At 40.6% G+C, this 11,336-nt stretch overlaps 1 protein-coding gene across 5 annotated transcripts in view; it reads right to left on the bottom strand.

Moving 5' to 3' along the window:
- Positions 1-4,055: 4,055 nt before the first annotated feature.
- SPATA13 (spermatogenesis associated 13) overlaps positions 4,056-11,336 on the bottom strand; it is a 46,359-nt gene continuing 39,078 nt past the window's right edge. For 4 of the 5 annotated variants that reach the window (XM_032208053.1, XM_032208056.1, XM_032208054.1 and 1 more), the window contains 2 exons: positions 7,523-7,597; positions 5,051-6,278 (listed from right to left, as the gene is read on the bottom strand). In XM_032208053.1, the coding sequence (XP_032063944.1) occupies positions 6,097-6,278; positions 7,523-7,597 (257 nt within the window). In that variant the 3' untranslated portion in view covers positions 5,051-6,096. Of the gene's footprint in view, positions 6,279-7,522; positions 7,598-11,336 lie in introns of all 5 variants that reach the window. The other variant, XM_032208055.1, reaches the window with a different exon arrangement.

Raw genomic sequence — 11,336 nt, 5'->3', positions numbered from 1 at the left:
GAAATAAATGCACAGAAGCAAAAGTTCACCGTTTTCTCTTAAATAATGTTGCATCTGAATGTCAGGAATAGCAGCATTTTATTTTGTTTTGATAGCTGTGCTAGTTACCTTTGTTAGGAGCTGAACATGGCAGTAATGACCATGAGATAAGTGGTTATTGAGCGAAGCTATATCCAGCTGTATTAGCAGTGCGTCTTTTAGATATTTCATCAGCCCTTCACAAGCAGGTATCTCCAAAGTCTGGGGTACGCTCACAGGATCAGGCCAAAGCTAACTGTTCCTAGCTAATTTACCTACTGAAAGTTTACCTTGGTGCACATACTGGGCCTTCTGCCTTATTCCCCATGTCCCAGAAACAAGGAGGAATTAGCAGTGTCCCTGGTTCTGTCAGCAAAGTCCCTCGGGAGCACCTGGAGCTCTTCCTTCCTCCTGAAGCAATTTTGTCTTTCCTAAAATCACTAGGAGAAATAGTCAATAAATCCTACATCCTCCTGGGCTTCTCTTCTAAGTGAAACTCAGCCCCTGAAGGGCAGCAGTGCCCCTTTTCTCTCCCCTTTTGAACACTGCTGTCATCAGACCCCAGTAGTGCCGATGCGTTTCAACCTCTGCTTGTCTGCAGAGCCATCCCATCCGTTGGCCCACTCTAAATGCCTAAAATATTAAACTAACCCACCCCAGACCAAAAAATGTTGCCCAGACCTCCCGCAGGAAGATGCACAACTGTAACAAAGGTGTGACACAGGCACACGAGGAGGTGCGGTGGGCGTGGGTCACCTGTGTGGTGCTGCCCACCCTAAGTGCCAGCAGATGTTATCTGGGGATGCCACACGAAGTCTAAAGAGAGGTGTGTGTAAATAGATATGTTTCTTTATTTAAAAGCAGAGCCTAAATATTTAATAGCAGATGTGAGTTTCCAACCCTACGTACTCACCTGGATGAAGAGAAGTCAGTCCTGGCTGCAGTGAACTAAACCTAACACAGATATAAGGTTAAAAACCACAAAACCAGAACAAAACCCTACCCAGTTGTGCTGCAGTTTGTACAGTTTGGACACTTTCTCACAATTACATGTTCTCCAGCTAGTTAGGAGAGAATCACTGAGTTTTGAAGAACGTGCAGGAACACACTGAATACTCGTGCACTTTCCTTATAGACTACATGACACGCAGTTTTGCATGGATGACTTTTTCATTTCTGCTTTGATACTGTAACACAGAAAGGCCTGAATCCTCATCTTTGTTAGCAAGCACAGGTCACATAGTGCCCTTTACTGTCTTTTAGGAAAAATAGTAACAAAAAATTAGAAAAAAGACAAGCAGTGCTGTCTGTTTGTGCATGAACTAAAAGCTCCACCTGATAGATCAGCTCTTGAAGAATTTAAAAGCACTGTCTACAGGAATGTTAAATAAAATGCACAGATGAGGTCACTGAGGCCAGATGAATGGTTTAAGTTGGAAGGGACCTCTGGGGGTCACCTGGTCCAACCCATGGGGTCAAGGAAGCCTCCGGGCCTTGACATTGTACTCCAGCATTTGCTCAAGGTGTTTTTTCCAGACATCCAACCTCGCTAAGTGATCACTGTGCCTTTTGCTCTGATATCTTAGCACTCAACACCAAACCTGTGCAGCAATGGCACTTAGAGGCCTGTGAAACTCCCAGCTGTGAGGTGAAAGCATGGACACTGACAGGAGGGAGAACGAGTCACCAAGCCCAAGTCCAATTATTCTACCAGCGTTTGAGCTCATGAAAACATTTTTCGTGAAAAGATTTCAGCAAAATATGTTATTTTGTTGAAGCTACTGTGTCTCAGTGAAACAAAAATGTTTAACACAGCCTTCAGCAGGAGGGACTTTTCTCCACCAGCCAGAGCAGCGAGCTGAACCTCCAACTTTTACTGCCAAGGGGTACTGTAGAAGAGGACAGCTAGGACAAGGTAAAGCACAATGAGAATAGCTGCATGTTGCTGGGACAGTAACAAGGATGGGTTTTGCCTAAATATTAAAGCATTCAACCCTGGAATGGGGTTCGGTAGTTTGCTAAACTGTATTTGTGCTGGGAAGTACTGTAGCTGTTACTGGGAAATCAACAGAAGATGGTGTAACTTTTTTTTTCTTTTTACAATAATAAAATAAAGATGATAGTTGAGGCATGTTTGCCTCGCAGAAGAGACTTTGTAGACAAAAAAAAAAAATCCAACACTTTTAAAACTGTACAATAAAGTTTTATAAGACCCAGCTGAGGAACTTCAGCTGTACATTATTTAATTAAAACATGTACAATAAGAGAAAAATAATGGGAATGTAAGTTCGTACTTATTTCCAGAAAATAGATTCATTTGACAATGTTCCAAGAGTAAATAAATCTTGTAATGCAATTACTTCAGAACAAATACACATCAAGTTACTGCAGTCCTATACATAGTGTTTCAGCCGTCAACAGCCAATTCATCTGCTCTGTAGCCAGGACATTTGATTTACAACGTGTAACAGCACACAGATGGTAAGATGCACAAAGCAATGGATGCAAGATAAAATGTTACAAAACACTTGTCAAAATAAAATACATATGCAAGTCATCCCTAGTATTTACAACCAATTGTTTTAAATTAGAGATCATTCAGAAAGCATCTCCTACAAACAAATGCCACATATAGAAAAAAAAAAGAAAAAAAAAAGCAGAAAGGCAGTCAAAGAAAGATACTGTGTTAGTTATGGCTAAAGACCTTTGGCTCCAAAACTCTGTTATAATTATTTTCAAAAGACAACTAAAATGTGGAACATTTGAGTAGTCTGTCTTTGAACTCCTTTATTACACTGACCACTAAAACTCAACATGAAATTTAGCATGGCAAGAGCCACTTGTAAAACAATCTTATTATTTTATACATCAAATGCTCTGAGTTAGATGCAATTATGGTTTGGCATTCTCCTAACTCAGTGGGAACACATTTGAGGACAATTATATTTTACTGCATCTCATGCAAAAAGTCTGAGGTTTTCTGCTCAGCAGGCCATCAGGAAGGCTCTGGCTGTGCTTTAGCTAAACGAGGCACAAATATGCTTAGTAGTTGCCCTAGAATATTTTACAGTAACTTAAAGCATGCAAAAGCGAGAGGAAAAGACACCTTTTGAAAAGTTTTGTCATCAGGAGGATCAGGACTTTCATGTTCTGCTCAAGGGAAGAGGTGCTAGAATACAAACTTTTACATTTTATTTGCAACTCTTTTCCCCAGAGACTCTGAAGTCAGGCCGACCCCCAAGTAAATATTTGCCCTAATTGTTGGATAATTTAATTGTGTGTTTTCATTTAATTATAATTTGATTAAAAGATAATGGTGTAGTCTAAATTTGACTGTTCTTATCATATTTTATCAGTCTTGCTGCATAGCCAGCACATTCCTTGACCAATAAACATATAGCCCAATAAAATGCACATTGTGTTGGCATCCTTGATCTATCGAAGATCAGACTGCAAAGAAAGACACAGAGAATATTATGAAACAACCACATCTATATGTAGGGCACTACTTATAAAATGGTCCTGAGTAATCTGCAACACGAAACATTTGCTTTTTCTCTGAAATTAAGTTCTCTTTGTGAAAAAACCTGCTGCATCCAAAACCATAGGCAAACATTTCTGTTCATTTTTAGGGCTAAGGCACCAGCACTACATGGGAAGAGCCTTTATGGGCACTGACATGTCAGAAGATACATCAGAAAATCTTTTTTTCAAAGACAAATATCTAAGTATGTGTGGATCTCATAATGTCTTCAGGTCAAGCTGGGTGTGCACTGCAATCCAACTTTTTTTAAAACCTAAAAGAAATCTTTCAAAATGGGATTATGAAAAACAAAACAAAACAAAGTCTCCATTTCCATGGTACATGCACCACTTTGATTTGCAGGCCTGAACATGGCAAGTACCCACAAAAATGAGTATATAAGAAACACAAAAGGGTTGCTCATTTCAGTGGAAGAGCATGGATCCGTGCCTGCTTTTGGAAGTCTGTTTCTTCTGTTTAAATTAAGTATTCAGAATTATCTTAAAAATAAAAATAAAAAATTTGAAAGGAGATGGCTTGTTTTAAAAATGAAAAGGAAAACAGAACCCAGACAGCTCTTTTTCACTAACTTTCCTGTGCAGTGTCTTTAAGCTGAGTCATTGAAAATGTCAGTGCATATTTCCAGTTCTTAGCTGTTTCAGGTCATCTTCCATTGCTATGGAAAAGCACAAGCAACTAAGTTCACTACGCAGTGAACGATTTGGCTGAGCATCACCAGACTTTGCATTATTGCTGAGCTATATACACAAGGCATTTGAAATGTACAGTTGTCAAAGATGTCAGTCAAAATCAAAACTAGAAACCTGGGCTTTGCAGAAGTTGCCACATAGTTATTAAATCACAAAATCATCAGACTAGTGGGCTTCACAACACTGACTATAAATAAAAATAGAGAGGTAACAATAGTAGTAGGAACAAATACATGTTTAAAATAAGGCTTTTTTTACATCATTTTTAAGATGCCTGGCCCCTAGCCCATTGTTTGTTCTTCATATATTACAGATTCATGACAAAGCTGATTGTGTCCCTTGTCAAGAGAATACTCTTGGATCTATCCTTATCATCTAATAATGCCCCTAATCAGCAGCATAGGATATCTGAAAGACATTCATAACAAATCAGTTCTGAAACATATGGAGTTTTTCTTTCCTTCCATATTACCAGCAGTCTTGTCATCCTTAGTGAGTTATCAAGCAGAAATGATCAGTGCTGAAAATACCGAGATCCTGTTTTCTTCTTGGTGGCATTTTAAAAGTTAGTCTACCAAATCAATTTCATATCATGGGCCAATTATTTCGATGCAGATCAGGTATTGCAGACGCTGACCAGAGCTGACCTTGCTCAAGTCAGGTCCTTCCCCTTCCAACACAGACTGATGATTCTGACACAAAAATCCATCGCAGGTCCCTCCCAGTAAGAACTTCTCTGTCTTAGTGAAGAAATAATTGGTCACAACCCACTGTTGATTGCCCATGTAGAAGAGTCATGGATCCAGACTGCTTCAAGAACTTAATGGAGATATTTACATTACCATTCATCCATTTTCTAAGTGAAGCTATATGAATAAAGAGTATAAAGCGTGAGAACTATGCAACACAGGCAGCAGTCAGAGGTCAGATCGTACTGTCTCAACTCCGACTTTGTACATTCACATTATCTCCAATAAAAAAAAAAATAAACAAAAAATACTTTTTTTTCACAGAGAAATAAGCATACTGGAAATACAAAGAAGCGTCTTCCAGGCTAAGAGGTGAGCAAAAAGTGATATAAAAGCTCTATACTGAAGAGCATACATGCAAGCAGTACATTGCTCTGACTGAAAGAAATCAGAGATGCCCTTGTTTCCACTTGTATGCAAGAAATGCACACATCGTTGCAGTCCGTTTTGCACTCTGTCCATGTTTCTACATGACAGAATAAAATTTCCCCGTTCCAATCTGGAATATGGATAAGGCCTTGTGGGACGTTCTCCTGCCATTTGGCAATTTAATAGAAAAAGAAAGGCAGGGTTAGGGTCCACCAAATTCTGCATCACTGTGCTAATCATATGGGATCTGTCCACCCGATTCTCACAAGTGGCCCCTGCCCAGTTCTCCAAAAGGAGAAAACTCTCCCAAGGTTCCTTGCTGACATACCCTTAAAGAAAAACTCCTCCCTGTCCGAAATTTGGCCATCAGCATAAGGTTAAGAAAAATGAAATGTTGCAATGACCTGCATGATTCCATCATTACTTCAACCTAACTAAGAAACAGATCCAATACTGCTGCTTTAGAGTAACAGCAAGTTGTCTTTGTCAGAAGGGGAACCACTCTTCATCAGCAATGCTGGCACCTGGCAACATTTACTTCAGAGCAGTGCTGAGGAACTTCATTCTTCTTCTAGACAAAGGTGGTACTTCTGGCTCAAGGGAGCCTAAGGTTTTTCCTCCAAAACTGGAGATTCACGGAGCTCAAATAAGCTTAACTGTGTCTCCAAGGTCCTTCCTTGGAATAAGTCTCCCCCTGTGCTAGTGTCCTTCCCAGGCCCCCGGCCTCTCACTTTTTGAACGGGGTGAGTTTGTTGAAGGTGTGCCAGAAGAGGGATGGCTTCCGCTTGGGTTCTGCCAGGGCAAAGACCTGCTGCTGCGGGATGCTGGTAGGCACGGTGATGTGGCGCTGATGGATGGGATGCAAGCTTTGGTGTGGAGGAGGCATAGGACACCCGTTATAGCTTACACCTGCAACGGGAAGGAGTTAAGAAAGCGTATGAGACAGCTAGCACAGTGACCAATATGGGGGGAAATTCAGCATGGCAGCATGGAACAAAGCCAATAGTCAGTAAAGCCAGAATAAATTTTGCCATGATGTTAAATGAAAGTGCTACTAGATGTTACCTTTTCTGCCATTACACTTTTCAATTGCTGATTTGTCTTAAGAAGAGAGTAACACCAGTACAAGTAACATTACAGGATTACCAAAAAATAGGCAGCAGTTTCACAAAGCCTGACAACAATGTTTGCATGGGTAAATTTTGATATTTCAAAGGAAAAACATTTTTTAAAGCACATCCTTTTACTGTAGTTAGTTCTAGGATAAGGCTGGGTAAAATACTGCTGCCAATGAAAAAGCATTTCTTCAATTTGGAAAATATTTCTGCAGGCTAAGGTTCTTAGACTTTGACCTTGGATATTCTGAACAGAATCTACTGATCACAATTTTTAGCCACTCCCCTAATAATCAAGACAGGTTTTTACAGATATGGTGTGATTGCAAAAGAGAAAATGCTTTGATAGCATTAATCCCAGAGAGTAGGGATAAATTAAGTCCTTTACTCCTAAATCCTGGCTTGGTCTGTTCCCACTTGTTCTATTTATTCTCTCACTACCCTAGAGGTTACCCAAATGTGACTTAAAGATGGAAAGACAAAAATCACGTTTTCTAAGAGAGGAAAAAAAGAAAGGTTTCCAGAAAAACAAGTTTCTAATCCATTACTGTACACTTTTATCAAATTAGCAAGAGAGGATAGGAAGAAGCCATTTTGAGTGTGCTATCATGCACTCAGCAACATGCAGCTAGCAGAAAGGACATGAGAGCATTTGAAACAGAAAGCATGGTATGACTAAAGAAGAAAAAGCTGTCTGAGTAAAAGCAAAGGAAGGAAACTGTAACCCTCATTTTGAATTTAATCTCTGCGAGCACTTTCTTACAGCCTTAAATATAACACTTGCTGTGCCTATTGTGTTTCTTCTCCAGTGAAGTGATAATACTCGCTGTCCGAAGGAGATGGGGAAGCTCATTTCATAGATAGTTTACAAAGGTATTTGAATTTGAAATTAAAATATGAGCTACTCTGAATAATTTGAACTCCATGTAAACCCAAGACAAATTTTTAAAAGATTCAGGAATTCAATCATTGCACTTTTCCCCAATACTAAACACACTGGAATAAAATAGGAGTGTGAAGCTGCTCTTAAATACTCACCTTTCATTTTTCCATGCCTTGACTTACGGGCATTCTGCATGGCTTGTTTCTTCTGGTTTTCTGAGATTTCCATTCCTATGCAAAAGAGTAAATTAGGGCAATGGTATAAAAATATTTCAATCTAATGTTTGATTACATTAAATCAAAACTAATAGGTAAACTATTTTAACCGTTTTTTAGTAATTCCAAGTAAATCTTAACTTTGGTAATTCTAAGTAAATCCTTGGGTAAATTTTAACCCAAAGTTTTTAGACTTATGTTTTACTTCACCATGTAATTTTAGCCAGTTTCACTGGGATAAGAATAAGAACATGAATTTGCCAGTAAATAAATAGCAAAAGTTTGCTTTACAAATTCATAAATGGTAGTCACTAAGTGCACAAAAAAATTCTTTCTACAGATAACTCTAGATAACTACAGATGGGAAAAAAAAAAAAAAAAAAAAAGAATAAATTAGCAAATTAGCATTTCTGAAAGCTACAAGCCACCCAGCAGTAGAGCACAAATACAGATTCTGTTTCTTTTTTCAGGCAATTTGAGCTAACTTGGGGTAACAAACTGAAGTCACTGGTACTGCAGTAGTACAAAATTGGTCCAAGTAAACCCCTAATATCTTTATGTTTGAAATACTCAGTCTTATGGCAAACCTTGTATTGTTCTGTAAGGGGATGCGACCTACTTTCCTTCCACCTTCTCATTGCTTCACCCTCTGTGTTTAATGTATTTATTTGCTCATCCACATGGAATAAAAGATTTGATTTTAAAAAAAACTAGCAAAGCTTTCTGTGGGCTGAACAAACTCCACGATATTATCTCACATCAGTCTTCATAAACTCTGTACTTTTGTGGGGCATAAAGCAGAAATTGTTGTAACTACTTTGCACAACCCTCGAGTGAACGAGATACCAGGTGGACATTATCTTGTTTATGGTGTGCCCAGTGTATGCCAAGGAACTGCCGTTAGCAGCACAGACACAGCAGAAGGCTGCGGAGGGCAGCATTCCCTCAACCCAGAGGACTCAGCATCACGTCCTCTGCCAGACACCAAAGCAGGCTGTGATGTGGTCATGGCTGCCATCAGACTGGGGCTGGATCCCACACTCTGGTTTCTCAAGTACTTGTTTGCATAGTTGCATGACTTATATGATGCTATAGTGTGTGGCCAACCCTATGCTATATGCTACCACATGACAAGTGTGACTGATCCGTGCTGAGTACAGAGAAGCCAGACATCTGCTAGGAAAGGTAGCCAAGTGTCTGGTGTCATCTGGAGCCCACGCACAGGCATTCTGCTTTCCTCTCCCTGTGTACAAGACACGGGCGATATATGGATCTCCTTTGTTAGCACAAGCAGACAACGGGGTGCACGGACTCTCACTCATTTCACTCACATACACACAAAGAACACAAAAACTGCAACTCCAAAGTAGAATAAAGAAGATGATTTGGTTCCATTTTGCATTTGCCTGCATATCTCTATACTTTTAAAATTCCTTTAATTTTTTAACATGAATTTACAAAGAAGTTACTACAAATGATAGCATCACAGAATGGTTGGGTTGGAAGGAACCTTAAAGGCCACCCAGTTCCAACCCCTGCCATGGGCAGGGACACCTCCCACCACACCAGGTTGCCCAAAGCCCCATCCAGCCTGGCCTTGAGCACCTCCAGGGATGGGGCATCCACAGCTTCTCTGGGCAGCCTGTGCCAGGGCCTCACCACCCTCTGTGTAAAGAATTTCCTGCTTATATCTAATCTAAATCAGCCTATTAACTTAAAATACAACAGCATTCAGCCATAATTTTGGGGTAGCAGAAGTTTCTTTTATTTTATTCTGCAATTCTTTCCTTTATAGAAACAAGGAAACGGACAAAAGAAATGAAAGCAGTTTCATCAGCACAGATCAGACCACTGTCGTAGGGTTACTATTAGTGGCTTGGAGAAGGATTTTCTGGCCACAGCCTTTTCTTCACATGTATTCATAAAAGCTAAGAAAAGCTAGATATGGTTTGGGAGACAATGACCTGACCAAAGTGTTTTTGAAAATAGAAGTAAAATGCCATTTGAAGAGTATGTGTTTGTTCTCAGAGTGGTTAGATTAGAGGCTTTATGCAAACTCCAGCAAGATAGCTCACAAAATCAACAAGATAAATTTAAACCTGAGGTTGAGAATACTGGAGCTTTTCCACTGGTTTTGGCTAAAGGAAATGTTCAATTATGCCAAAAAGAAGAAATTTTATGGAAAACAAGCAGTCTTCTGGGTAGTGGAGAATACATCCAAGCTACTGAAACTCACAAGACCGGATGGACATTGGCTATTACAACTCAGCTGTGTTTCTTCTGGTTCAAGACACCCATGCCAAAAATGGTACGACTAAATCTGAATAATGAGTATAATTTGAAAAGCAAGTTTCCAGCAGGATGGATGTTACATGGGCAGAAAAGGCTACACACGCACGTGTCTTCACCATAGTGCAGTCAGTGCCTTAAGAACAGAAGCACTGGGGACCCTCCCTTGCAATCTTTGCTCTCAGCACCATGGAGATTTGTGACCTTGCCCTAAATAAGGGCTAGTGCTATAATGACAAATCTCATCCTTATCACTGCCACCACTGGTGAATGGCTGCCCCTTCCGAGTGTCGTATCTTGATTCTCATGAGTTCCGCAGTAGAATCTCATGAGATCCCAGTAGAATAATGACATTTATATGACTGCAGCTGCTACACCTTTGCAGTTTCCCCATGCTTGGGGTTTTCTGGAAGTGTGGCCTTCCACAAATGGAATGGGAACACCCCACTGCTGCACAAGACAGACCCACTGCTGCCACCAGCAAGCACTGGAGTGAACCTCAGAAGCATCCCAACACACAGCACTCAGCCTCATCAACATACTTGCCCAGTGCTCCATAAAAAAAACACTGCAGGAAGAGGTGTAAAGATTTGAAGAGCTCAGGAGCATCCCTCAGAAGGAATAGGAATGAAAAATGCTTAAATTTTATCTTCTTTTGTTCAGCCCTCTTCACCAAAGGGCAAGAGCTGTGATTTATTCAGTGCTTACTGATCACGTTGTATGCTGATGCTGAGGTTTTTAATAATTTTTGTTAAAAGAGGGATTGTTTGGGCATCATCTGTGTGCTACTCTAGCATCTTCAACCTTCACCCTTTTGCAATATCTGTATGATTTTAAAGTTCCATTTAGGTGAACTGGTAAAGGCAGCCAATACCCTCTCCCAGGAGCACAAGATGTGTGAATAAGCTCTACACAGAGCAACTCATGAAAGTCATCTGTGTTGTGCCCAACAGGACCATAATATGATGAAACAGGGCCTGGAGCATCTCCCCTATGAGGAAGATCTGAGAGACCTGGGTCTGTTCAGCCTTGAGGAGAGAAGACTGAGAGGGGATCTAATCAATGTTTACAAATATCTTAACTGTGGGAGACAGAGGGATTTGGCCGACCTCTTTTTAGTGGTTTGTGGGGACAGGACAAGGGGCAGTGGCCACAAGATGGAACCCAGGAAGTTCCGCACCAACATGCGAAAGAACTTCTTCATGGTGAGGGTGACGGAGCACTGGGACAGGCTGCCCAGGGAAGTTGTGGAGTCTCCTTCTCTGGAGATATCCAAGGTCTGTCTGGACGCCTACCTGGGCAGCCTGCTCTAGGGAACCTGCTTTGGCAGGAGGGTTGGACCCGATGATCTCTCAGGGTCCCTTCCAACCCCTACAACTCTGTGCTGATGTTAACCCCTGATGTTCAGCACAAGAGAAGTTTGTTTTAAGATGTTTGGGAGAAGTTTAGCTGTGGCTGCTTCATT

The sequence above is a fragment of the Aythya fuligula genome, chromosome 1 (genome assembly GCF_009819795.1).
Source record: "Aythya fuligula isolate bAytFul2 chromosome 1, bAytFul2.pri, whole genome shotgun sequence".
NCBI classification, from domain to species: domain Eukaryota; kingdom Metazoa; phylum Chordata; class Aves; order Anseriformes; family Anatidae; genus Aythya; species Aythya fuligula.
The sequence above is the reverse complement of the archived record's forward strand: the minus strand, read 5'-3'. Positions and strand labels throughout refer to the sequence as shown.